Source organism: Dichotomopilus funicola, assembly GCF_033296635.1.
Source record: "Dichotomopilus funicola strain CBS 141.50 unplaced genomic scaffold C8A04scaffold_1, whole genome shotgun sequence".
Classification (NCBI taxonomy): Eukaryota; Fungi; Ascomycota; class Sordariomycetes; order Sordariales; family Chaetomiaceae; genus Dichotomopilus; species Dichotomopilus funicola.
Window position 1 is genome coordinate 260,565 of NW_026944022.1, and position 27,567 is coordinate 288,131.

Here is a 27,567-nt window from a genome sequence, read left to right on the forward strand (position 1 = left end):
TGTTAGGTCAGCAGATCCCGGCGTTGCGTTACGGCAACCCTTTCAGAATCCTAGAATAATATAGCACCGTAGGAAGGGGGAAGATTGTCATTTTTGAGCCCGCATCACCTGAAATGCATAACAAAAGCTGAGCAGGTGCGATGTTCAAAGACTAGGACGATATCTGCCTATCTCTCCCTTTTAACGGGGTTTCGGCATTTCAAGTGTATCAGGATCTGGTGCCCCGGATCACCTAACCACCCTGCGGTTGATAACACCTGGCGAACTCAAGCTGTATGGATGGGGGCTGAAAAGAGGTGGGGGTGACGGATGGGAAGGCTTTTATGGTTGGGGTTAACCTAAGGAGGACAATATCTTCGAAGGTAAGGTAAGAGGGTGTGCTCTCAGCCTATGGATGTACCCCGGAGTAGCTTAACCGGCGTCAATCAGCCATTGCGGTGTGGGTTACGGAGAGGGCTGAGTGAGTTCGGCAAGGAGCGTGAAAGGGTGGATGTGGCGGGAGCGCCGGAGTAGCGCCGCATAACGATTGAGAGAATATTATCAACATTATGTTAGTCGCTGGTGGGGGGAAGGCTGTGTTCGTTTCCTTGAGCTATCTTCCATACGTATGTACATACCTCTTGAAAGATGTAAAGTCGTTGTAACAGTAAAATGCCGTTGAGTGCCTCCATGCCTCTACCTGGGAAGACCTCTCTACAGGTTAACTTCCTGTTATATCTGACAAGCACTCCAGGCATGAACCGGCAGACCCGACGCGCGACTAACTGAGTGGCAGGCAGGTTCTCTACTTGGATGTCAACAGGGGTGAAACGAGGGGACGTCGAACACGGAATACCCATAAAAAAGCCACGCCAGACAGAGGTCGAGGAAACGTAACCCCACGGGTCTGGAAGCCGCTTCTGAGACCGCCGTGGTTGGTCGGTGGGAGTGCCGTCTCTTTCCAAGCAAAGGCATTGTGCAGCCTCGATTTGGGGTTGGCAAATCGTCGGCCAGCCATCCTTGTGTTGCGGGTTGAAGGCGCGTCACGACATGTGTTCGTCACGTCCTTTGTCGGAAAAGAGTCAAACATAAATAAGTGCTAATGTGTCTCTCAGACTCAATGCTGTGATGCACACCATTGCATGGGCAAGGCGACGGCGGTTGGCTTCGGTCCTTTCGATGCATGACCTCAACAACACGTCTTCTGAATAGCTAATCCTGGATCGTCTGATAACATCGAGAACGTGCATCGCAAAACATCTGGGTTAAACCCGGTGGCCTGTCGGTCTGCAAGCTCCAGAGCTCTGGGGTATCACAACTAGGTAGCCTGAGGTTCCTTGAGTCTTGGAGGCAAGGAATTTGGCGTGTGGTCGATAGCTGTTTGCTGCACTTTTCTGGGTGGAGGTCTGGCGCCCGCTTAGCAATTGAGTGGGCGGTATTGCTTCGGCTTGCTACACCATATGTACTGAGCTGGTAGGCAACCGTCGCCTCTGTACATCAACGCGCGCCCGCACCTCTCGTCGACAACTGCGTGGCCAAGCTCAACCTGGACGCTGGCGGCCTCAGCCGAATGAGCTGATAAGCTGGTTGCGGTCGTACATTGCAAAAGATCCGGCGAAAGATCACTGCCGGTGTACCGTACATGAGGGCAGGCCGCTGCATCGGCTTCGCAGGGGGCTCCTGGGGCGAAAATGTTGTTCACGACGAGGGATGGCAAAAAATCGAAGCTTACTGAGTGTTAATAGCAGGGAACTCGAAAGGAGGAATTGGGGAGTCCCTGCTCTCTTGCTCTCAGCAGATTGATGGGGAAGGGATGGGGAAGATTATCCTTGTCCTCGCGCTAGCTTGAAGCGGCCAGGCACGGATTCTTCGAGCATTGTGCTTGGCCCACTCAGCCTGGAAGTGCCACCCACCCACCACTCCAGGCTGTACTCTGAGTGAATCCAGGCTCAATTCAACGCCATCCTGCGAGGAGTCCTAAAAAAAAAAGACAACCCAACACCATCTCTTCCGAGCGCAGCCTTGTTAACCCAAGACCTCCCCCGAACCACGGCATCTCCGTTCACGCCTTTTCCTGCCCCCCTTTTTGGTAGTGGCTCTTTTTTCTTTCCAGCATTAGAGCATCCATTTGGTCTCGACCCCCTCCGTTGCGCCCTTTGAAGCGCTCTCGCTCCTGCTCCTGGGTGCGCTGGAGGAGCATTCACCACGGTCGCTCGATCGCTGACCTGGTCCGCCCTGCTTGGACCTGGCTCGACCTAGGCTTGCTTAGCTAGTTATCTATCCCCGATCGGATCTCCGCATTTTGGTTCTTCGCTCTAGTTGGGTTTTGCCTTCCTTCACCGGCCTGCGCTTTGCTGGGTTTGCTATTCCTTCGACCTGCTGCTGCTTGATGCCCACCTGGGTTTGAACGTCCCACGAAACCCGACGGCACTGCTTTTCTAACCTCCACTTAATACCGACTGCTTCTGCAACAGCAAGGCATTCTCAGCTGTGCAGTTGCCGCCACCTTTCTCTTCCGGCCGGAGATAAGGCATACGGACGACGAGCCCGAGTCCTTCCAGCCACAGCGCGTGATCGAGCGCTTTCGACGTCATTACATCTCCCCGCATCGCTGCGACTAAACGTCCATTTAAACCCCCACCCGTTATCCCAGACCTTCGATCTTATTTCCCGTCCTCTCACATAATGGCAGCACCTGGTACAAGACGGAGGAAGCTTATCGGGCAACGCCGCCGCCTCGAGGACGAGGGTGAGGATGATGGCGGTCCAGACGCCCTGGCTGATCTCGACGACGATTCGGTAACAGATGGCTCAATCGTTAGCGACGAGCACGACCCCGCCGATGATAGCGACACGAGTAACATTGACGATGCCTCGCCAACCTCACCGAACCTCAAGAAACCCCTTTCTAACGGCAAGCCGAAGCCGGGGTTCCGCCGCCGGACGGGTTCTGAGCCGCTCAGGAGTCCAGCCGCAAAGCCGGTCCAGCCTACAATTGCGGATGCCGAGTCTACGCTGAGCCGGCTGTCGTTGGCCGACAAAGATACTGCGGTGCTGGATGTTATTCAGTTCGATGACGTCCAACAGGCACCATCTGCGAAGAGCGCCGCCCCATTGATCGTGAGCTCGAGTTCTGCCACCCAACAACAGCCACGGTTGCCTCAGCAGGAGATCAAACGGCGGGAACACGAGGAATACAAGCGGAAGAGGGACCAAGATCCAACTTTTGTCCCTAACAGGGGCGCCTTTTTCCTGCATGATCACCGGCATGCGGGCCCGGCTGCGAACGGTTTTCGTCCTTTCCCAAGGGGGGCCCGCGGCCGAGGGCGGGGGGCGTTCGGTAGCCATTTTGCTCCGATCAGGTACGTCGAGGCTACCTTTTCCTCTCTTCCTAGATGATCATAGTAGGCCCTCACTTTCTTTAGCTTTAGTGCTGACATTCCCTCTAGCCAGGTACACAATGCCCCGGACCCCGTCGTGAATGGTCTGTGGAAGCATGACATGCACGAGGCTGTCGCCGCCCCTCAAACACCCCGACAAACTCGCTATCTTCCTCACCATGAGGGTCCCCCGAATGGAAACGGTGTTATTTCGACTGCGCCCACCAGCAAGCTTCCGATTAATAGAGCCATGTCGACTGAGAGGCACATCGGAAACACCACCATTCGAGTGTCGATGCCTGCACTCGGCGCACCTAAATCATTTCCCGGCTTTGCGCTAAAACAATACACCAAGCTGCCTGACCACCGCCCCCCTCTCCGTCGCGACAAGCCTGTTCGGATTTCTATCCCTTACCATGACGCGCCAGTCATGCCGCGATATATCTTCCCCGCGAGCGACCGTTCCTTCATCTTCATTCCAAGGGCTATGCGACCCAATCAACAACGGGCGCGCGGCAAAGGCCCGCGGTCCGTGTTGGGGTCCGGTGTTTTCTCACGCTCCACAAGCGTATGGGGCGGTAGCGCCTACGGAAGCGTGTACTCACCAAGCGTTGCTCTAAGTCGCAGGTCCTCCATTGCTCCCGATCTAGGCCGAGAGTTCATGTTGTCCCCTACAGGCTCTGCTATTTCGCGACCCCCTCTTCCCACAGACCCAGCCCGGCCCATCGTCCGTCTACCCCCCATGGCCCAACCATCCATGACAGGCATGTCCATGCCGCCAAAGTCGGGTGTCTATCAGGCGGCATCGGAGGCTTCCATCAACGAACTACCACAACCCCAGACACACCCGCTTCCTCAGAAACCGACTTTTCAGGAGACTCGATCCAACACCATTCCCATGCACCAACCCCGGCCGCAGAAAGCCGTCTCGGTTGAGACTATCGAGCCGCCGATCCAGCAAGCATCCCACGCGCCCGGGCCCTACCAGCAGGCCTTCCACCAGCAAGTCCCGCCACAGTTACCTATTGGGCCTTCTGCACACGACTCTCACGCCCGCCACCCGTCATATCACTCTCAGTTTTCGTCTTCCACGCCCCTGTCTCAAATTCCCGAACGCGCGGTTCACGCAGCCCCGTTCCAGCCCAACACCTACGCACAGCCCACCTACTATAACCAGCCATACGCACCGGCGCAGCCACAGCAAGGTTATTACGCCCAAACGTATAATCCCTCGATGGGACCCAACGCCAACGCCCCAGCTTTTATCCCAGCAGCGCAACAACAAGCCCCACCGATCCCCTACCCGCAGCCCGCCCAGAATGAGGTACCCGGCCCCCCATACACGGTGCAAGGTGCGGCCCAACAACAAAACATGGTTGATACTCGCGAATCACAGGGCACGGTCTACTACGACTATTACCAACAAGCCCCACCACCGATGCCGGGCTTCCCGCCGGCCTATTCCGGACCCCACTCATATGTTACAGGATCTGGTATGGGGGGTATGCCGGGCATGGGTGGTGCACCGATGGTGGCTCCAAGCCCGGATACGTTTTATTATCAGCAGCCAGTGGCTTATTATCACCCGCAATAGGGGAGAGGAGCCCCGTTCAGAGGTTCCTCGAGACGCGGATGAAATCAGCTTGAATGTACACCAAAATCCCAAAAACAAGGAGAGAGTTGTAGACGGGCGATTCCTGGATGCGGCAGGTACCTTTCTTTCATTGGATGGTTTTGGAAAGAGAAGGACTTGGACCTAACCGCATGGAGTGCGTGGGATCGGTAAACCGGAGCCAGAGAAGGGCGAAAGGACTCGGGAGTGAGGTGACGATGGATGACCAAGTACCTATGGACCCTTTTGGGACACGAGCGACAGCCAGAAATAACGTTTATTACCACCACCCTTACCCAGCGTTTTCCTTCCTCGCGTTCATCATCACCACTATCACTGTTGTTTTTGCAAGCTCTTATACGCCATGCCAATGTTTCATCCTAGCTCCCATTGGGGCATGTCATGGGAAAACCCAACAAACTACTGCTTCCCTTTGTGAAGCATCTCCCGATCTTGAAAAAACAGCTTGCACCCTCGATGCCGCCACCCTCCGGGCTTCTCATTTTGGAGAGAAGCTGATGTGATACCTCTCTCTCTCTCCCAAAAAAGAGGCACGAAAGAAAAAGGGGGAAGCAAGGAGAGTGCGAATTGGGGGATATATGGAAAGAAAAGAATCATTGAAGCAGAGCCCCCGTGAACTACTTTCGGTAGTTGTTGAGCAGGGGTTGATGGGGTCAAGAAGGGGCTTAAAGGGGGAGAGGCCGGGGCTTGGACGGAGAAGGGGAGGCGAGGGGGAAGTATGAATGGTTTTCAGCGATGTTTGGATTTATCCCACTTTGGTCATTGCAAGGAATCTTGGTTATGTTTGTTAGCGGACTTGTAGGCAAGAGTCATAGCGATGGATTGGTTTATGAAAAACTTCCCTGTTACATCCAGTCTACCGTGCCACCGAGACGAAGGCTGCTTATGCCCTCCACACTGCTGTTGCAATCCACCCGCTTGTCTTTTTTCTTGGATCTGGATGGGAAGACGGATGTAGTTATTGTTCTCGGAAACGATCACATAGGTAGCGGAGGTGGTGATTTCTTAGATGGATGATAAGTACTCGGCACTCTCTCTAGGCGCATTTTGAAACCGCGATGTCTGGGTTCACGTATCTCTTTATTTCGAATGCTGGACACTTTATGGCTATTAGCATCATCACACACGCTCTCTCTCACTGTTTGTACCGGACTTACACCCTAGATTTTACTTGGCCGAAAATAAGAAATGGAGAAATACTATTTGTTGGCAGTTGCCTTGATGCCCAAAAGAATTGAGTGACATCTCACAACTCGATGCTTTAATGTAGTGTAGAACAGGAAGTGTGACTTAGGGGTAAAGTGAGACAATGAAAGCCATCTCTCTTTCAATGAAGGTGTCTCGAAAGTGTCTCTTTCATCAAAAAGCGGACTTTCCTAACTTAGCCATTGCGGCACCGTTCCTCCAGATGACACAGTAAATTACACCGTCCGCTGTGGTTACTCCACATTTGGCCTCCCAATTCAGGGGCTTCAACCGCTTACTACTTTCCATACGTATTCGGTGATAATTTCCCTGACCACTACAAAGCGCTGACGTTCTCAATTGTTTTTTTCCTTATCGCGGGCCGCAATTTGTTTGTATTCGCTTGTTCAAAATGGCTTCACCAACCATAACCGATGGCAACGTCACTGTGCCTAAAACCCCGGGCATTACCGTCTTCTCAGGAGGTATGTATGCTGGCACATGGGCCCCTTTCTAGACCTGCAGCAGGCCACAATATACCATGATTAGATGCACTGACATATTGCACCTCCTCACTCGCTCTTTTTCTGTCTAGGCACCGCAGCCAACAGCCTAGTGGACGTGTTCAATCGCATTGTCGAGAAGCGGCGATGTCAGTTACATTATGTCATTCCGATCAGCGACAACGGCGGTAGCTCGTCTGAGTTGATCAGATTTGTTGGTGGGCCGAGTGAGTGCAACTGGGGATGAATTGGGAGAGGACCGATGAATCAAGGGATGAGGGACGAGGATTGAGTATGGTGGTTGAAGAAGATGGGGTTGGCTGACAAGCATTGGTTTATCATCGTCATATCTCAGGCGTGGGTGATATTCGAAGTGAGTGACCTTCAAGCCCGGCAATAACCAACAGTGGTGGTGGACTTGCTTGCCCAAAGGGAGTAATAGTCGCGGGAACCTAACTCTTACGATGTAGGTCGGCTTGTCCGGTTGATTCCCAATCATGAAGGCGACAAAGAAATGTCGGCGGTAAAGCTCCTGTTTGAGCATCGACTAGATGAGGAGCCGACAAGGGCACGATCGGAATGGCTTGACATCGTCGAATCTCGGTCTCTCCTATGGGGATTCATCTCCAGTCCTAAACGAGAGCTCATCCGGTCAGTGTTGAATACACTGAATGTCGAGATCGTCAAGCGGGCGCGGCCGCCAAATGTCTTCAACTTCGCCAGCGCTAGCGTGGGAAATATGTTCCTGGTGGGGTAGGTCACCTCGCCCATGTCCCCCTTTACACACATCTGATAACGTACCAAACTGACTTACCTGCGTCCAGCGCCCGTATCTTCACAGGCTCCTTCGAGTCCGCAATCTACCTGCTTTCCATGATCTGTTCCATCCCACCCTGGGTCTCCGTCCTGCCCGCTGTCAACTCCAACTTCACGCATCACATATCAGCGGGCCTGCGCGATGGCAGCACCATCGCAGGACAAGTTGCCATCAGTCACCCCTCGGCGCCAACAGCCCTGCCCGACGACACAGCTGAGGCACCGGCTCTGACCGCGGCGGATCATGATCGCATCGAGGACGCAAACTTGCCAGGTTCGCTCCCGGCGCTGCGGCGCCCAAACTTGGCCTTCTCTAAGGAGGACGAGGAAGATCTTCCCGCGCGCATCGAACGGCTGTGGTACATCAACCCATACGGCCACGAGATTGCGCCCACGGTTAACCCCCAGGTGGTCGAGGCGCTTGCGGCTTCTGATACCGTCATTTACAGCATCGGCTCTCTTTACACAAGTATTGTGCCTAGCCTAGTCTTGCGCCGCGTCGGCCAGGCTATCGGTGCAAGCGGCAGTGAGGCCCAAAGTGGTGTTGATGGCGGTATCAAGAGGAAAGTGCTTATCCTGAATAGCAAGCTCGACCGCGAAACGGGTCCACAAGACGACCCCATGACAGCACGCGACTTTGTGGCTGCCATCGCCCGGGCATGCGTGGAAAGCTGGAACCCGGAGCTGGTGGGTGAGAGGGATGAGGTCGTGTTGAGGCAGTATGTGACACATTTGATATATCTCGACGACATGGGGCAGGGTGGGGGGCCCAAGGTGGATCGCGAGGAGCTTGCCGGTCTCGGAATTGTTTGCATCAAGGTTTCTGGGAAGCTGGCGGTTGCCAGTGGCGGCGGGGCCAAGAGAATAGATGCCCGGTATGACGAAGAGGCGCTCCGGGAGGCGCTGGAATCGATCATCGGGTCTTGATTATTTTTTGAAACGCTCATTGAGGCTTAGGGGGGTTTGTTGACGTGGTGCCAGCATGCCTGAGCCCATTTCTGGAACATTCCGGGGAAAACCCCCGGTTGGTGGGTGCTCTGGTGATGTCAGCATGTTGTGTAGTGTAGGGGAAGGTGAAAATCTCCGGTGGTCGATTAATAAATATATACCCCATACTCGGTAACATCAAAACTCGACGCGACGGACGTGCGTTTAGGTCTTCGGTCCTCGTGCCTCAATTAAATGTCCCGAAGCTATGCCTTTCCTCGATTGCTAGTCGGAAAGACCACCCTTGATGGGGGGTAAAGCAATTAAGCTCGCAGCGGCTCTACGTCAAGCCGGCATCTCGAGTGTTCTCCCGTTTCCTCCAGTAAACGTGAAAGGCGAGCGGTCACCGAGATTACAGTGGAGGTAAAAGCCCCCTTGGCTGACGCGGATGGAGAGCACAGCAGGACGCCGCGGCGCCATCGACGGGGCATGTTGGGCGACGGAGGCTGGAACCGGCTTGCGTACTGCGTATCGGTATGTCCCACATCTGGCTGCCCTGTCAGCTGCTTCTATCCCCGTCGTGTCAGGCTCGGCGGTCGGATCGGGATGGCCACGGACGGTAGGGGCGCGGGACGTAACGATGCTCGTTCAATTTTCGCTCTCCCGCTTTTCCCGACATCAGTGGCACGGCGGCCGATTGGCTAGGGTAAGGTTTTGGACGACATTTGGTTGTATGGAAGTGAGTCGGTCATTTTAGATCAATCAATCTATCTCTGCTGCACGAGATGGGCGATACCGGCGCGATGCTGCTGACGGAAGGGTGATATCTACTTTCCCTTGATAGTATTCGCAATAGGGTAGCAAGGCCTTCGACCTCTGATGTTGTCACAGGTAACCCGACAAATCCCGACAAGCGAGATCTGAATCCGGCCGGTGGCCAGCGTGCGAGCTCCATTTCGGTCCCGTTTAGTTCGTGGGTTCCTTTGCGAGGCGACGAAAAGCATCCTGCGGTACCTGGTGGTTCTACCGTGCACCTCGTGCCGGAAGTCTCCAAAGTCGAAGGCTACATGTAGGTCGTCGGGCTAGCGTCAAGATTGAGGCACCTTCGGATGCGATGAAAACGACCGAGAAAGGATAGGTCTCGAGTCAAACTTCCGCCCTAGAAGAAAGGACGCAAACGCCCCAACCTTTGATACATTTGTCCACTTGTGACGGTAACCTCGCTCTCTCGGAATTATATTCCGCTGCTCTCAGCTGAGCTCCTCTTCGTCCAGAGCCTGCTTGGTTTGGGACGGGGTCGCTCAGTGGGGTGGCCGCCTCGGCCGGTCACCGAACCCCAATCACTTTTGGCGATTTTCCAGATTAGGACAAAGGCCACGCCGATGCAACGCCAGCCTCGGCCCCAAGTCTCGTCGTCAACATTGCGGCACCGAAACAGCGACGTAATCCCGGCGTCCTTCCCCTCATCCCCGAGGATGGGGTTGCTGATCAATGCAACCTGGAAGCGCGGGTGCTGGGCCAGTGGGGCAGAGGACCTCCACTGGCGGGCCGGAGAAGCTTGCCGCGGGGCTCGGCCGTTGGGCGTCTTCTTGCTGCCCCCGCCTAGAAGAAATGGCCCCACGTGAACGTCCAGGTGCGATGTCCACCACGGGTGCTAACAGCGGCATGGTACTTCGTACTTGTCGCACACCCCTCCTCCCTACTCTCGAGTTGAGATGGAAGATGCCGTGGATGCGTAGGCTTTTTCGAGGCATGATGTTTCCTCCAACTGTCTCGACGGAGGAACAACACGCTCAAATTCGAGCTAACGTTCCGGTGGCGCTGAAAAGTTGAGAAAGTGGGCATCCTCGGAGGTCGGGAGCCCGGCTGGCCCGGGTCGTTGAGCAGGAGACCGGGCGATGGGGCAATGTTCAGCGATCAGGCAACTCCTGGCTTGCCTGGCAGGCGAAAAGCATCCGTGAGAAGTGTGGGTTCACCCGCCGCTTTGGGCCTGTTGATGTTGGTTTGTTTATTGACCTCTGGAGAAGAACCTGGAATGGAATGGCGAGAAGAGCCCGGCATGAGACCCCCTTGAACCCCTCATGCACATCAAAGGTGCTATGGGTCACCGTTGGTTGGCCGTCAGTCCATGCCCAGTTTGCTCGGGCGTGTGAGGCAGTCTTGCAGTTCAGAAAAGTGACATTCGCACTGTTAGTGCCGCGGTGGCTCCATTGGACGCCCGATAGTTACAGGCGCCCAGGACCTAACAAGCCGGCCTTTGCACACTTGCCCGACGCCACAAAGGAAGCACCGACCACCTCAGCCCTGAGCGCGCGGTTCCCGTCCTGCTCGGTCTCCCACTCACCGCCAGCCTTTTCCTGGTCTCCCTCGCCCTCTGGCCCGTTTGCCCCCGAACCCATGAGCCCATTCGCCTGATTGTGGTCCATTGGATTGCCAGGCGCCCTGTGATGACGGATCCTGTTCCACCACCTTTCCCTGACCATCTGTGCTTTGGCCCTTAGGTGGTGCTCGTCACCCGCCCCTGTTCCCGAGCGTACTTGCCTCAGGCCGCTACGTCGTTTGTTGTCACCGCTTCGGCTTCCGCCCTCCCAGGCTCCCGATCCAACACAGCAAAGCAAAGAAGGCTTCGACCACCTTCTTGTTTTCTGTCTCCCCATCCCCATTTTTTCAAAACCCGTCGTCTTTTATCTTTCATCACCCCTTATTCACCTCCATTTCATTTGCGCAGACAGCGCCTCCGATTACTCAACCCCCCCGAGAATCCAACCCCCCCCGACATACACACATAGGTGGTGTAGTCGTGAGATCGCCACCGCCCCCGCTCGTGCAAAGCATCCAGCCTGCCAGTGTTGCTTTGCAGCTCGCTGGGAGACCGGCAAAACGCCAACAGCGCCTGCGAGACCAGAAGTAGCAGAAGCGGCGGCGACATATTTGAGTGAGTCCAGCCCTTCTTTGTATTCTCCGTCCCCTCGCCCCCAGCCTCTCCCCTTGCAGGAAACGCCAACCAGCGGCTGCCTATGCCACGCGTCGGTCTCCGCATTGCCGTCGTCATCACCCAACGTTGCCGCCCGGCCAGACAGCACAACATCTTATCTTCTCGACCCCTCCCACCCTGTTTCCATCCTCATTGTAGCCATACCATCGCTGACCGGTCCACAGTCGACCGTCAAGGCTATTATGGCGTCTGCTACCCAACCCGTCCCTGAGACGCCCGTTACCATCAAGGTGAATATCGATGGCGTAGCCCGTCGCTTCAAGTTGTCGCTTCGTGATGTCGGCGTCAATGTCCTCGAATCTAAGGTGAGTTTCACTCGGTATTCCAACACTGTGCGACTGGTGTATCTCCCGGACGCACAGCCGAGAAGACAGCTACTGACGCCGTTTCATAGCTACGAAACGCCCTGGACATTCCTGCCGATGCCGACGCTCTTTTTGAGCGCTATTCCGACTCCGCTGCCACATATGTTGTCCTGGATCAAGCCAACATCGCCGTCTACAAGCAACTGTACCGCGCCGCTAAGGCAAAGCACAAGCTCAAGCTTCGCGTGACCGTCAAGAAGGAGGGTACCGATAACAACGGGGTTCCTGAAGAAGACACCACGGCGGCAGTTCAGGATGAGTCACTACTGGAGCCGAAGGAGGCCTTCGAGGAACCCATCGAAGATAAAACAAACTCGATCATCGAGCCTACCGATACCGAACGCGAGCCCGATTCTGAGAAGGCGGCCGACACGTCCGATGACTCTGAGCAGCTGATAAAGCCCATGCTTGAGGCTATGACGGAAAAGCTCGGCGCCCTTTCTGTTGATGTGCCGGAGGCCGAAACCTCGGCCACGACGCAAACGTGTGCTGTGAACTGCCCCGCGATTCACGCCAACTATGCCGTTTGCTGCAACAGCTGCGACAGCACGATCCCGGACGCACATTACCATTGCTCCACCTGTGATGATGGCGACTACGACCTCTGCGAGAACTGCGTTGAGCGGGGCGTCACTTGCAACGGGACCAACCACTGGTTGATCAAGCGCTTCGTGAAGCAGGGCGTTATCATTAACAGCACTACCGAGCGCCTTCCTCCCAAGCCCAAGGGCAAACCCCTGCCAAAGCAGGCACCAGCCACTCCGGCGCCGGTTGCTCCCGAGAGAATCATTCCCGTCTTCAATGACAACCTGGACGGAAGCATGCGCACCTGCAACTGCTGTGTACGAGAACTCCCCGAGGCCGAGTTTGTCCATTGCACTTCCTGCGACGACTTCGACCTTTGCCGTAACTGTGTGTCTAAGAACCGCCACGGCCACCATCCCAAACATTCGTTCGTCGTAGCTGTCAAGGGAACCAAGCTCGACGCCGAGGTTCTGGGCCGCATTGGGGCTGGCCGTGGCCAATTCCACAGTGCCGTCTGCGATGGTTGCGACAAGGGGATCCGGGGCGTGCGCCACAAGTGCTTGGACTGTCCCGACTGGGACTACTGCTCTGGCTGTGTGGTCAACGCTGGCTTTATCCACCCCGGCCATCGTTTCGTGCCCGTCTACGAGCCTCTCGAATACGACGGTGGTGTGCGTGTTCGCACTATGAACCGCCCCGTCCACATGGGCATCTGCTGCGACGGTCCGCTGTGCTCCGCGTCCCGCGCCAATTCAAGCTACATCGTGGGCGACCGTTACAAGTGTGCCGTGTGCCACGACACGGATTTCTGCGCCTCTTGTGAGGCCAGCCCTTCGAACTCGCACAACCGCACTCACCCCCTTATCAAGTTCAAATCCCCCGTGCGCCACGTCAGCGTCACTACCACGGGTGAGAACGTCAACGGCCGCCAGATGCCCGCTATGGGCGATCGCCCCCGCTCCCGCCCTTCCATGACTGAAACTCAGGCACGCGAGACAAGCCCCGCGTCCTCGCTTCGCACCGGGATTCAGACCGTTGTCGACGTGAAGCCCTCGTTGCCACGAGTCAAGGTTGAGCAGCCGGAGAAGCCGAGCGAGAAGAAGCCCGAGCAGAAGTCGGCTCTTGTGGACAACTTGAAAGCTGATTTCCTCGAGGACACCGTCAAGGATGGCACCGTCTTTGGCCCCGACCACGTCTTTGAACAGACCTGGATCCTTCGCAACACCGGCGACGTTGCGTGGCCATCCGGATGCTCCGTCAAGTTTGTCGGGGGTGACTACATGGGCCACCTTGACTCCAACCACCCCGCTGCCACCAAAGACGTGGAATTCTCGTGTGAATCCACGATCTGCTATGCCTCCATCCAGCCCGGAGAGGAGTTCCCGTTCAGCGTCCTCCTCAGGACTCCCGCACGGAGCGGTAGGATTGTGTCGTACTGGCGCCTGACCTCCAAGGATGGCCAGAAATTTGGACATCGCCTGTGGTGTGACGTTGTTGTCAAACCTAAAGTGGTACTACCCCCCGTCCAAGCTACCGAACCCGTCGCACAGGAGAAGGAAATGGAGGTGCCGCCTGCACCCGAGTCGGAAGACAAGTTGGAGCACAGCCAAATGATCTTCCCGAAGCTTGAGAAGGAGTCCCCCGTGGCCAGTGTTCACGAAGAGGCCAACACTGAGTCTAATGTCACTGGGGAGGATGAGTACGAGGATTGCGAAGATGCTGAGTGGGCCGAGGACGCTTCTAGCCCGACCTTCCTGACCGACGACGAGTACGACATTCTGGATGCCTCGGATGAGGAGTCCAACCACGGCGGCCGTGCGCACTAGGACTGAACCAAGGCTACTATTTCGGAGGATTGGGACGTTACGGATATTCTGGACTTTGCGGTCATTTTGTTATGTTTGCAATTTTGAGGAAACGGTCATGGATTGCTTTGCTTTTTATTTTCTTTAGTCGGCGTCTCCGTCGGAAATTTTCCTATCTTTCCCCTCCCCATCTTGTCTCGTTTTCTTTCCACACAGAAGCAGCACGTAGTACCTGGAAGTACTAAGTACCAAGCCTCGGGGCGGTCAACTGGACACGCACCAGATTCAGTCTACCCTTCACGACGTGGGCCTGCTCTCATCCCGGCGGTTTGTTCAACCAGAAGCCATCGCCCTCGACTGGTCCGGTACAGACCAAACACACCGTTCTGGCGGGCGACAATACGAGGCGGTCTTAACCTGGTTGACAACCGTCGACAGTGCGCCCCGGCAATTAGTTCCTTGTTCCTTGTTACTTTGCTTGACTTTGGATGTGTCTGCTCCAGGGATGTTTTGCTCAGATTGATGTGTGCTCTTGTCACCACCTTTGTTATGTCTTAGCTTAGGACGGACGGTTTAGGGAAATTCGAAATAAGGATTCTTTGATACAGTATCACTGTGACGTGATGTCTAATGCGCCATCAATGTGAGGCATGAAATGTAAATAACCTGATGCTCTTCCGCCGCAGTGATTCATGATCACCTCCCCGCAAGAGAGGAAACGTTCGATTAAGCCTCACATACAGTACAGAGCTTCACACCTAGCACTTCACAATGCTTGCTGTCCGCCGCGTCCCACCCCCATCCTGCCTAACCCTTTCGCCTCGGGTTCTTTAGCCTCCTGCAGGGCCGCCAAACCTACCAGTGGCTTGGCTCGCTAGCCACAGCTCTCTATCATATTACTCTCTGCCACGCTTAATCGAAAGTAACCTTCTTTCCCTGTGGTGCAACCGCCGCACCAGTCAACCGCGCGACACTGATATCTGTCTGAGTATGGCCGATAGGTTTTGGTTCCTTCCTCCCACTACGCTCCCCAACTTGTCCCCTCTCTCGGGCCGGTCGTTGCCCCTGCCAACCACCCGGCCTTGAACCGTCTTGTTGATTCTGTTCTTGCTGCTGTCGCCTGGAAGCGGCGCCTTTACCGAAGCGTTTGTGGTAGCGGGTCTGGTCGTCTTCGGCAAGCTCGATTTTAAGGTTGCGGCCGAGAAGCTGGTTAACCCACCATTTACGGGTGCGTGTTCGTGCAGGTTCTCGAGTGGCAACGGGGGTGGGTTTCGTTTTAGATCCGGAGTTGGTCTTTTCGGGTTTGGCTTCGTCGTCGGAGTCGCTTGAATCCGAGTCGGATCCACTGGAACCGTCTGCTTCCGCTTTCACTTTCGGTTCGGGTTCTCCGTCGTTGTCGGCTGTGTTTGATACCTTCTCATCTTCGTCCATGAAATCCTCGAGCGTCTCGACGGTTTCTCGCACCTTGACAAAACCCTTGACCGCCCAAGCCGCGGCCTCTGGATCCTCAAAGTTGACCCATCCATACCCCTTGCACTTGCCCGAGTCCTCGAAGGTGGCCACCTTGATCCAGCGAATCTTGCCGCACTTTTCGAAATGCGCGTGCAAGTCGTCCTTAGTCGTGTTGAACGACATGTTGCCCACAAAGATCTTGGTGCTACCACCAGCACCGTGCGCCGCGCTCGTCTTGCCGTCCGCCGGGAGCCCGTTTGCATTGGCGTTACCGTTGGTCCCGTCTGCGGAGACAGGCGCCGGCTCCTTCTTCGGACGCCCCTCGAAACTCTTGCTATCCTTGATCAGTAATTTCCGGCCGTGCCATTCGGTCTCAGAGAGAGCAATTGCTGCGACATTGGCGTCGAAGGTGGCGAAATCGACGTAGGCGAAACCGCGGTTCTCCGAAGGCGTCTTGGGGCCCGGACCTCTAGTGGACTTGCTGGTAGGCATGTGTACACGGGTAATGGCGTCGCCGGGAATGCTTCCGCCTGAGTTGTCTACAAGCCATTGTCGTAGCTCGGGCTTTGTAACGGAGAAGCGCAGGTTGCCAATCCACACTCCATGCGGCGAGCGTTCCTTCTTTTTCTTGTTCCCATCCGGTGCACCGTCGGCCGCGTCAGATTCGCCTTCGTGTCCTTCGTCCTCGTCGTCGCTCTTTGGCTTTGTAGGGAGGGCCTTGCCCTTCTTGAGCGCACGGCGGGCTTTCTTCGAGGGAGGCTCCGGAAGATTAAGGTCGACTTCGATTTCGTCCAGGGCTGGTTTGCGCTTTTTGGAGGCCGGATCGGCCTGCTGGGCGTCGGGGGCAGATTTTTGGGGTTCTTCGATAGCCATTGTGCTTCTGTTAAGACCAATGTGGTTGGTCTATTACGGTAAGGTATTGAATCCGAGGTTGCTCTCGCTGAAAAATCGGTCGACTCTCGTTTTCTTGCCCAGCGCTTCGCTAAAAATTCCCCGGGCGATAAGCGATAACGTACCTAGCGAAGTTCGTCACGCGGGTTTCGGCCCCTGGCTTCCATTTTTAGGGGGTGGGTGCGGGGCAGCCAAAGAACAGGGAGTGGGGCCGCCGGGAGGTCGATAGTCAACACGAAATGGGGGCGCCTCGAAGAAACAAAAGGGGACGGTAGAGAAGGAAAAAAATAGAACCAACCCCCGAAAATTTATGGCGTGGAGGGGGGAAAATAAGGATTGTCAAGTTCCTTCTGTGAACAACCACTTTTGAAAATAGGACTGAAAGTGCCTAACCTCCATGGCGGTACCGTTCAGTCGCCACTTGCTGGGCGTTGCAAGAGGGGAGCAGGTCTGGGTGTACATATGCATAGGTGTCTAAGGCTGTGGCAGGAATACTATCTGGGGTTTCCGGGTAGTTCATAAGCCGCAATTCGACAAGTCTTTTGACTTCACTTCCTCCCATCCTATAAACCCCGGCGGGGCATACTTCTGTAAGCCCATCTGTGAGCAGCTATCGAGATGGCCGGCAGCCCTGCATCACGGAGTGGATACGGCTTAGGTATCTGCCGCTTTGTACCTTAAATTACTGTATGATATTAAAAGGAATCTGTTCTCAGTCGCAAGCTTACCGTGCGCAATCGTAGAACTTTTGCTTCTTCCCCGTTGTCACAGACCTGCGGCTACTTAGTGCCGTGTGTCTACGGGTTGGTGGAAGGAGTGGGAAAAGACTGAGCAGAGGCACTGCTGCATCTCGGAACACTTTATGCGGTATGAAGGCACTTGAATGAGACCAAAAATGAGGGAGTTGAACTCCCATTGCTTCCAGGTAGAAAGTCACAGGACTGGACCTGGATGATGGAGGTGACGAAGCCGTGAGCACGCGCCCCACTTCCCATTTACAGTTAGGGCGGTCAGGCGGCACCACCTCCTAGTCCTGACTCCATGTGGGGGCCTGATCGCCTGGGAGCCTGAGGGCAGCGGGCTGAGCACCCCCTGCCAGCACAACAAAGCCCGAAATGGGCGGCTGGCAGTGGAAAATAACTCTCGGCTAGGGAGGTTCGTCCAGCAAGCCCGGTTGTCAAGGTTGCCCCGGACCGTGATTGCAAGAAATCCACTGCCCCCCGGCTGCTTCGACCACCTCACACACCCTGCCCAGACCGGACTGAGTGGGTGGCTCGGAACGCTCGCTGCCCGCTTAGGTTGCGCAGTACCTCCTCATTTTTCACACCACTCCCGTCCACATGCCCGCCGACTTCACTTCCTCACTTCACTCGCTCGCTCCTGCAGACTTCCGCCGGGTTTGAGCGAAGAGGCCGACGAACCAAAACCGTCGCCCATCGTCACGTCAGCACCGCTGGCCACCCGCCCGCTCTGCTACGTTGCTCCAGTGGACAATGAACGCTGTTTTATCGGCGCAACCCCCGATTTCCCCCCTTCAATACGATCTCTCTCGACTTCCATCGTCGCTCCCTGGTAAGCTCCCTCTCTTCACCCTTGTTTTCTCTACCGCAAAACAGCGCCCCTAGAGATCCCGCTTGGGCATTTTCGTACCTCTTGCCGCATGATGGGAATCAGAAAGCGAATTTTTGCCGTAGCACCGCCATCAGAACCAAAGGTCAAGTTTATTGACCCATTTGCAGTACCGCAGCACAACATGGCGTCTAGGAAGCGGAAAGCCGACGACGACGAAATGTCCGTTTCGCCCCTCAGTTCACCGGCAACATCCTCGAGACAACTAGCGAGGCCATCGAAGAAAATACGAGGTACCACCGACATGGCCGGCCGCCCCTTATCTCTCCCACGCCTACTCGAGACCCTCGACAACACACAATTGCGCACAGTCCTCCAGACCATTTGCATGCGACACCCAGACATTGGGCGCGAGGTTGTGTCGGGTGCGCCACGGCCATCGGTTGCCTCAGCGCTTCAGGTCCTGGGTGATTACCAACAAAAGCTACGGGACGCCGTCCCGTTCGGACAGTCCAGCTCCGACTACACTTATTTCCGTGTCAAACAACCGCTCGCCGCGCTTGTCGATGCCATCTCCGAATTCACGCCACAGTTCCTCCCGCCGGTGGAGCAGCAAGCCAACATTTCATTACAGTACCTAGACGCCGCAACCAGAGTCATCCACGAACTCCCTGACTGGGAGAGTCAGCAGTACCGCCACCACAAGGATAACGCCTATGACGAAATTTCGGGCGCCTGGGCACTAGTCATCAATGAAGCTGCTAAGCGCGGAGGGGGATTTGTCTTACACTCGAGCGGCTGGGACCAAAAGCTGGCTAAGCACAACCAGCAGTCGGGAGGGAAGCTCGAACAAGCGATGGGCGCCATGGCAACCGAGGTCCCTTGGGCTGGCAGTAACCCGGCAGCGGTGGGTGCCCCGGGATCCGGATTATCGGACCCCAACTCAATCCTGAACCAGCTTATTAGCGGCGCCTATGGTTCGCCTGTCCGTGTTGGTCCCTGGTAGATCAAGGTGGTGACAAACGGGGCGAGCCGATCTCTATTATCGTCCGGTTGGATGCCAGTCTCGCCTGACGACGTGACGACTATTTCCCTTATCTCTTCGTTTCGCCATCAAGTAACCGGAGGAATGGTTGGGAGGCATAGACTCTTTCGGGGTGGATGGGGGCCAACGGCGTTCATACCTTCTTCTTCTTGACTCTTTCATACCTCGGATATCCATCGCCGCCAATTTCCTATGTACTAGCTTTGTGGGCTGCATTATCGCCATTTTCCTACGTATTTTCTAGTTGGGGCGGGGCCGTTTGGGAGCCCGAGGGAAGCGGCCGTAGTTTTTGTGTTATTTTTCTGTCTCATATGTTTATGCTAAGGGAGCACTCTGGTTGATTGATTCCTTTTCCTCATTGTCTAGTAGCAGTAGGGTGGGTAGGGACGAGAGCGGACTCCGGCCTCCCATCTACTTCCTTGGTCAATAATTTGTACAATCGCGGGTATCAACCTTTTGATCTGGTTATGAATTTTTTACGCTTTCGGAAACAGGGGAAGATCTCAGCATTCCCCTGTATCATGCCGTCCCCTGTTGATATGGAGCGACCCTAGGTTTAATCACCAGTTGTGTTTTGTTAGCAACCAAGTAATTGGTGATTCACGACCCGAACGACCTGGGTTTCTTGTCTTCACAAAAGGAACGGGTCGGTAGAGCTCATCCTTTGGAAAGAATTTGCAATCTCTAGCCACAAGTTTCCGGTTACACTTATCCATCGATCAAGGGCTAGCCGCGCAAATCAGATCATTCCTGGTCATTCTTCTTTTCTCTCTTCACTGTCGATTTCCTAAGCTCCCTTAGGTTCCTAATAAATTTCGGGGAAGACGAGCATCACTCCCCTAAGCTCAAGGTGACCGCTATTACTTTATGCCTCTTGATCGAAGCCCGCCATTTAAAAACTCGAATCTGAAAAATACGTAGGGGAAGTTGATGAGAGTGGAGTGGTAAATGAAAACCCCTAGGTCGAGGACGAAGGCAGTGCCTCTATTGAAGGGGGGAGACACGCCACGGGACAACTTAGTCCATAGGATTGTGGTATCAGCAAAATTGAACACCTGAAAGTCAACAAGAAAAGTCAAGGGTCGAATACCAAAGACTTGGCGCCGGCCCTGCGATTATTTGGGCGATTTTGGGGCATTAGTGTGGTTGTGGTCCATTTTCGAGCTCATGGACTGCATTTCGTTAAGGCGGGGTCCTCGGGCTGCGGGGCCGCAACCCGTAATCACGTGATAGCCTGTAATCGACGCGCCCCACTCCCTGACTACCGCGTGTTGGGCTATTTCCTGGAACGCGTCGCAACAAACGCCTAACTCCGAATACACAAGCCCCCCAAACCGATTTCATTGAAGCTTTCTCATATTCCGCTCGGTTGATATCTGGCAATCTCATTCTACTCTCAAGTTATTTTACTCTACGAAATAGCTAGAGGAGAGTCGATGACGACGCGGTTGCTGAAAACCTCGTAGTTATGCCTGCGTACGTTTTCCCGTCCCATTCAATCCAATCCATATGAGGGGGATGGCTCAACAATCAACGAACGACTGACACTTCTGCCAAACATATAGACCAGGTGACCAGCACACCGGTTACCCGAACCCATTCGCAGAGCCGCAGCAACCGCAGCAACGCATTTCCGAATTCACCGCCCAAGAGATTGCAACATTGCAATGTATGCTCGAGAAGCAGTTGGGTCCGGAATATTTATCGTCACGCGCCGGGCCGTCTGGATCAAGGCTACATTATATCACGGCGGAGAAATGCATTTCGCTTGCCAATGAGGTATTCGGCTTCAATGGATGGTCGTCCGCCATTAAGGAGGTCCAGGTCGACTTTGTGGAGGAGGACCCGCGTACTCAAAGAGTCAACCTAGGGCTCTCCGTCACCGTGCGCGTCACCCTCCGTGATGGAACATACCATGAGGATATTGGTTACGGGAACATTGAGAACGCTAGGAACAAGGCTGCCGCCTTTGAAAAGGCGAAAAAAGAAGGCACCACAGACGCGCTGAAGAGGGCCTTGCGGCACTTTGGGAACGTTCTAGGGAACTGCATCTACGACAAGGACTATTTGGCGAAGGTCACGAAACTGAAGGTCCAGCCGGCAAGGTTCGATGAGAATGGCCTCCACCGGCACCCTGACTTTGTGGTGAAGAAGGAGCCGCAGGAGAATAGCACGGGACAGAACACAGGGATACCGGCGGTGCCGGCACGGCCACCCCCTCGGTTGCCCGAACCGCCGCAGCAACGACAACAACAACAACAACAACAACAGGTGGCGCCGCCACCTCCCCGACCGCAATGTAAGTGATACGGCGTATGCGTATTTAATGCATAGAAGCTGTGGTTTGTGCTGATCGCATTGATAGTACCAAACTCCGATTCATTTGATGACTTTTTAGGAGGTAAGTGTCAGCCAAAATTGGGTGCCCCCTCAGCGGCGGCGCTAACGGTTCTGGAGATCTGGATGAGGAAGACTTCAACATCGCGGAAGAGCACCATTTTGACGGGGTTCTTTTACCCAACTCCGCCGACACAAGTTTGGCCTCCGCCAACACTGTCCCTAATAGTCATAATCCGCCTAGAAATAGTGTTGCCCCTGCTCCGCAACCGCCAGTCCGCCAGTTTTCGAATCCAAATTCAAAAACAACACACAACACACTACAGCAAGCCCCACAGACTCCCATCCAGCAACAACCCGCGCGGCCCAACGCCAACAACTTTCCCGGAGCCGGCGTTCAAAACAATGGCTCGACCGCCGCCCGCCCACCGCAGCAGTTTTCTAACAACCAAAACAAGCCCCATCCTCAACCACAGCCAAACAACGCCAATCAGGCCCGTATGGCGAACCCGCAGTCCCACATGACCCCTCTTCCCCAGCCCAATATGACCAACCAACCAGACCAACCAGACCTGCCAGGGGGTGACAGCGTGGGCTTCTTCTCCGCTCGCGCTGTGAACAAGTTGCCCGGGAACGTGGCTCCGAATGCAGGCCAGGCGTTCAACCCACGCCTTGAAAGCCCCTCTATCCGCCGCACACCTGGTGTGGATCATACGGTGACCAAGCCTTGGTCACGTAGTGGAAAACACGTGCCCGGCTTGAAAGGAGATGGAGAAAATAAGGGGATGGGTGACGAGGACCTTGCTGCAGCGATGATTGGGCCGGGCCAGAATGCCGCCGCCAGTAATCAAGTCTCTGCCGCTGGCGGAGGAGGCAGTACTGGTGCAGGTCGCGGCGCAATGTCCCGTCCCGGCGGGCCAATTGCGCGGCCGAACAATGTTGTCAATCCCCAACTTGACCATACGCGACGAATCGGCGCGCCTGTTTCGTCTAGTCCACTAGGAAATCGCGGACAGTTCAAACCGCCAACGGTCAAAAGGCCTGCAGCAGCGGATGGCCCCGCTGGTGACACTGGGACTGGTGGGGGTAGGAACCCCTCAGAGAGGGTGCCGTTGGAGGATGTGTCGAGTAATGGCATGATGGGTGGGAAAGTGCCGGATGCAAAACGACAGAGGACAACTTGATTTTCGGGGTTCTAAGGAAACATTCGTTTCATGAGGGCATCGGGTATTGTGCCTTTACATTTCGTAACATAGGGACCATCTTTCGTTTTTCTTGGAAGGATCACGGACGTAAGGGTTAGTTGGTTGGGCGGTGGCATACACTCTGGCTGCCAGAAACCGTCTTAGGGATGGCGTTCTTTGCTTTAGCTACCTCACACGTCCTATGGCCGGGGCTCTGTGGCGTCGTATTTCTTTTCTTTGCTTTGGGCCTTTATCTGTTATTGGGGGATGATACGGGTTTTGCAATGGTGGCGAGAGACATCGCCATTGTCGACGGCATGCTCATAGAGTCCAGTTCATTGGGAGACGGCGATAGTTATGGAACATGATGTGTTCAAGATTACCAGGAGACAGATGCGATTCAGTCGTGAATTCTCACATCGTCTTCATTTACCACACGTTTGAAGTTTGGATGGGGCATAACGTACCTACCCAATGGCCGCATTGTTCAACTTGAACCTTAGGTCAATGCTGCCCTTCAGTCCATACGTTTTACACGTACGATGTACGGGTCCCGAGTGATGTCGGCGGACGAAAGCGGACGATTTGCATTCCTTGAACCATGATAGGTCACGAACGCAACCCTTGACCCGCCCGATTACGGAAGTCGATGGGAACAAAAGATGCCGCCCCGCATATACCCTGCAGCTAAAGATACAGTGCTGTACCAATGGGCACGTGGGTGAATGCCACTTTACACTCAGTTTACTTCGTAAATGCCACGGCAAATGGAAATGATCACTTACGGCGAATGCCACTGTAAAGCGAGGGCAAATGAAAAGTCTGAGCATTAAAACGTTGTACTTGAATTACCTAGTTGATGCCCTACCATTTTTTTAGAATTTTAGGCTCTTCTCCGTTCCGCCCGAAGGCCTCTGCAAGGCATGCAAATTAATCAGTTCGAGTCATGTTAGAAATTTAGCAGATGAGCACAGTGCATGGACAAAGTACACTGCCATGGAATTGTCGGCTTCCCTGCCAATCCTCGACCCCTAACCCCATGTTTTTTCAAGCCGAGTTTCCTTTCCGGAATCGGCCCCGGCCTGAGTGACGGCAGAAGCTTTTTTGACGAATTTATATTCCCCCACCATTCAATGAACCCCGCCACTTTATGAGCAAAGTTTGGGAAGGGGGAGACCAGCCACTATGAGATCAATTAATCTTGCCGGACGTTCGGGCGCAGCCCTGAAGGTGGGTGCCCGGCATATTTTTATCTAATTTTGTTAAGTCAACGCCGCTGAGAATAAAGAGCGTGTTTACTGACGGCACTTGACCACAATAGAGGGCATTCCAGGCCCAGCAACTCGGCCGGATCGGGGCTCCGCGACCTTACTCGAATGGACCCTTACTTACCCCAACCTACAAAAAGCTCCACGAGAAATACAGCGAAGTGCGCCGTGTGCTGGGTCCGCAGCGGCTCACCCTAGCCGAGAAGATCTTGTACAGCCACCTAGACGACGTCGAGGGCTCGCTGCTCTCTGGCACCAACAATGGCCGAGATATCAGGGGTAGCGCCAATCTTAAGCTGCGGCCCGATCGTGTCAACATGCAGGATGCCTCGGCACAGATGGCCTTGCTACAGTTCATGTCCTGCAACCTTCCTCGCACCGCCATCCCCGCAAGCATCCACTGCGACCATTTGATTGTCGGCGAGCGCGGTGCCGACGACGACTTGTCGGCCGGCATCCAGGCGAACCACGAGGTCTTTGACTTTCTAGAGTCCGCGGCGAGAAAATATGGAATCGACTTCTGGCCTCCTGGCGCTGGCATTATTCACCAAACCGTCCTGGAGAATTATGCCCTCCCTGGATTGATGATGCTAGGCACGGATAGCCACTCGCCCAACGCTGGTGGCCTAACCACCATTACCATTGGTGTTGGTGGCGCGGATGCCGTTGAGGCACTCGTGGGCGCTCCATGGGAACTCAAGGCCCCTAAGATCCTAGGTATCAAGTTGACTGGCCAGCTGAACGATTGGGTCTCCCCTAAGGATTTGATCCTTCACCTTGCCGGCCTTCTCACCGTTCGTGGTGGGACGGGTTATATCGTTGAGTACTTCGGCCCCGGAGTCGACACCCTGAGCTTGACCGGCATGGCGACGGCATGCAACATGGGCGCCGAAATTGGCGCTACCACCTCCATCTTCCCCTACACCGAGGCCTCGGGCCGATACCTGAAGGCGACGAGGCGGGAGGAGGCCAGCCGGAACGCGGAAGTGTTCCAGAACTTCTCTGGTTCGGGTAAGGGCGAGGATGCCCATTTCCGCTTCCAGGCCGACGAGGGCGCGCAGTACGACCAACTCATTGAAATCGACCTCTCCAAGCTTGAGCCGCACATCAACGGACCGTTTACCCCTGATCTTGCTACGCCGCTGTCACAGTTCAAGAAGACGGTTCAGGAGGAGCAGTGGCCGGAAAAGCTGTCGGCGGGACTCATCGGGAGTTGCACGAACAGTTCATATGAAGACATGACGCGAGTGGAAAGCATTGTGCGCGAGGCAGAGAAGGCCGGGCTCAAGCCGAAGGCCGACTTCTATATCACCCCAGGCAGCGAGCAGATTCGGGCGACGCTGGAGCGCGATGGCACCCTAGAGACCTTTACGGACGCCGGCGGCATTCTCCTTTCCAATGCTTGCGGGCCATGCATCGGCCAGTGGAAACGTATCGATGGCGTGGAAAAAGGCACGCCCAACGCCATCCTCACTTCGTACAACCGCAACTTCCGCGGCCGCAACGACGGCAACCCGGATACCATGAATTTCCTAGCATCACCAGAAATCGTCACCGCCATGGCCTACGCCGGCTCCACCACATTCAACCCCATGACCGACGCCCTTACCACCCCCTCGGGCGCTGAGTTCCGCTTCCCGGCACCACGTGGTCTCGAGGGGCCTCAGACTCCCTTTGAACAGGGCAAGGACGATTTTGCCGTTGCCTCTCAACCGCCCGATGCCTCCGTGCAGGTAGCCATCTCACCTTCCTCAGAGCGCCTCGCGCTCCTTGAGCCGTTCGAGCCGTTCTCGTCATCCGACTTGAGCGGATTGCGCGTACTAGTCAAGGTTTCCGGCAAGTGCACAACGGATACCATCTCCGCCGCCGGCCCGTGGCTCAAGTACAAGGGCCATCTGCCCAATATCTCGGCCAACACCCTCAACACGGCCGTCAACGCCGAGACGGGCGAGGTCAACGCCGCCTACGACCACCTCGGTGACGGGTCCCGCACCACGATCCCAGAGCTCGCACAGCGCTGGAAAGAACGTGGCCAGCCCTGGCTGGTTGTCGCCGAGCACAACTACGGCGAGGGCTCCGCGCGCGAGCACGCTGCGCTGCAGCCGCGCTATCTCGGCGCGCGCGTCGTGCTGTGCAAGAGCTTTGCCCGCATCCACGAGACGAATCTCAAGAAACAGGGCGTCGTGCCGCTGACGTTTGTGGAACCCGCTGACTACGACCGTATTGGCGCTGGTGATGAGGTTGCGACAGTGGGGCTGCACGAGATGCTGAAGAACGGTGGGAAGGGTGAGGTCAGCTTGCGTGTGAAGAGGCGGGAGTCGGGCGAGGTGGTGGATATACCCGTGAAACATGCGGTGAGTGAGGATCAGGCGAGTTTTATCCTGGCGGGGAGTGCGTTGAATTTGCTAGCCAAGGGGGCATGAGGGGCATTTATGGAAGGGAGGGCACGGCGGTGGGAAACGGAGAAAGCGGCCTTTCGCTTCCACGCAACATTGGAGTCGGGCGTTGTGCTTTTGGGGCCAAACTAGACTAGGTACGAGGGTGTGTGTGCAGGCGGGAGAATCTATGAGACGGTAGGAAAATCTTGGTCGCACAATTGATACCTCAAAAATCGGTGTGGTAATTGTCGATAGAAATACAACGCCTTAAGTGTATTTGGTAGTTTCTGCCCAGGCCTTACCCTAAAATTGTCGTCCTGTGGCAGACCTCGGCCGCGGTTCCATTTGATGGTTGCTTGAGGACGAGAGCTAATTAAGCAATCAACACGCACGAAAACAACCAGGTCCTTGTCTCGTGGCGGTTTTGCGTGTCGATTATTTTGGGAATACAGTATCACTATCGGCCAATATTGCGACTACCAATACAGTCCAATGATTTCCTTAATTTTTTGGTGAGCTTTAATTACTACCTATGTCCAAGTAACGCGAATTGTAATGTAAGTCTTGGCGATTACCTACGGAGGTAATGAGGTATTGTTTCCGGAAGCGATTAATATGCCATTCCATCGTCTTCTCATCCACGCTGTCTGGCACATTGTCCATCATAATATAAACTGTCTTGTCTATCATACTTTCAATCCTGTTTTTGATCGGATAGGTAGTCAAGGTATTTCTTACCCGAAAGCAACCCATGAACGCATCTGAAAAGCCCTACGATCAAAAATGTCCAACTTGACGCAACATGGCGTCCCCGGACGCCAGCCAGTAATTAATTAGACGCTGACGGTCCGGATGTACTAATCATATTTTCGCCAATTATGACAAAAGATGATCGTTTCTCGTCACGGCAAACTGACCGCTTTTGATACCTCTGTGACACCAATTTAAACAAGTGACGGTAACACGAATACTTTTCTCGGCGGGCCCTCCACCTGGCAGGAAATGGAACGTTGACAGTTGGGCCGATCTCGCTATAGCTTGTCAACGAAGTGACCGCCGAAATCGTCCCACAACCACGATGAAGAACTTGGGGGTCCGGATCGGGTGAAGACAAATCGTTCACGGAGAGGAGTGGTGAGAGGCAGAATTGGTATTCCACTATCAACACTTTTGGGTTTCGATTGTAGAGAGCGATTTGTATGTTTGTCGGCGTTGTAATCGCAAAATCGCACCTGGTAATTAAGCTTCCTGGAGGAGAATAGCATAATTGATTCATTACTTCCTTCTGAACATTGGCCGCGAGACTTACATCCTTTCCATCATCACTTGA

The 27,567-nt window shown here is 55.0% G+C and overlaps 7 protein-coding genes across 7 annotated transcripts; 6 read left to right on the top strand and 1 right to left on the bottom strand.

Annotated features, from left to right (window-relative positions):
- Window positions 1-2,664: 2,664 nt before the first annotated feature.
- On the top strand, window positions 2,665-4,953 carry C8A04DRAFT_8698 (uncharacterized protein; the record flags this gene model as incomplete). Its single annotated transcript, XM_062785209.1, has 2 exons — window positions 2,665-3,341; window positions 3,429-4,953. The coding sequence occupies 2 exons, from the start codon at window positions 2,665-2,667 to the stop codon at window positions 4,951-4,953; spliced, it is 2,202 nt and encodes a 733-aa protein (XP_062641396.1).
- Window positions 4,954-6,589: 1,636 nt separating this feature from the next.
- C8A04DRAFT_8518 (uncharacterized protein) lies at window positions 6,590-8,423 on the top strand (the record flags this gene model as incomplete). The annotated part of the gene is made up of 5 exons (XM_062785147.1): window positions 6,590-6,662; window positions 6,773-6,907; window positions 7,036-7,053; window positions 7,151-7,433; window positions 7,505-8,423. The coding sequence occupies 5 exons, from the start codon at window positions 6,590-6,592 to the stop codon at window positions 8,421-8,423; spliced, it is 1,428 nt and encodes a 475-aa protein (XP_062641397.1).
- Window positions 8,424-11,600: 3,177 nt separating this feature from the next.
- On the top strand, window positions 11,601-14,134 carry C8A04DRAFT_8548 (uncharacterized protein; the record flags this gene model as incomplete). The annotated part of the gene is made up of 2 exons (XM_062785155.1): window positions 11,601-11,723; window positions 11,813-14,134. The coding sequence occupies 2 exons, from the start codon at window positions 11,601-11,603 to the stop codon at window positions 14,132-14,134; spliced, it is 2,445 nt and encodes an 814-aa protein (XP_062641398.1).
- Window positions 14,135-15,025: 891 nt separating this feature from the next.
- C8A04DRAFT_8561 (uncharacterized protein) lies at window positions 15,026-16,438 on the bottom strand (the record flags this gene model as incomplete). Its single annotated transcript, XM_062785160.1, has 1 exon — window positions 15,026-16,438. One exon carries the CDS (start codon window positions 16,436-16,438, stop codon window positions 15,026-15,028), a length of 1,413 nt encoding a protein of 470 aa, XP_062641399.1.
- A 1,771-nt stretch (window positions 16,439-18,209) lies between these two features.
- On the top strand, window positions 18,210-19,031 carry C8A04DRAFT_8674 (Cut8 six-helix bundle-domain-containing protein; the record flags this gene model as incomplete). The annotated part of the gene is made up of 1 exon (XM_062785203.1): window positions 18,210-19,031. The coding sequence occupies one exon, from the start codon at window positions 18,210-18,212 to the stop codon at window positions 19,029-19,031; it is 822 nt and encodes a 273-aa protein (XP_062641400.1).
- Window positions 19,032-20,538: 1,507 nt separating this feature from the next.
- Window positions 20,539-22,591, top strand: C8A04DRAFT_23823 (uncharacterized protein; the record flags this gene model as incomplete). The annotated part of the gene is made up of 4 exons (XM_062778828.1): window positions 20,539-20,546; window positions 20,636-21,369; window positions 21,436-21,471; window positions 21,528-22,591. The coding sequence occupies 4 exons, from the start codon at window positions 20,539-20,541 to the stop codon at window positions 22,589-22,591; spliced, it is 1,842 nt and encodes a 613-aa protein (XP_062641401.1).
- A 1,185-nt stretch (window positions 22,592-23,776) lies between these two features.
- Window positions 23,777-26,282, top strand: C8A04DRAFT_8627 (aconitase family-domain-containing protein; the record flags this gene model as incomplete). The annotated part of the gene is made up of 2 exons (XM_062785184.1): window positions 23,777-23,821; window positions 23,913-26,282. The coding sequence occupies 2 exons, from the start codon at window positions 23,777-23,779 to the stop codon at window positions 26,280-26,282; spliced, it is 2,415 nt and encodes an 804-aa protein (XP_062641402.1).
- Window positions 26,283-27,567: the final 1,285 nt, after the last annotated feature.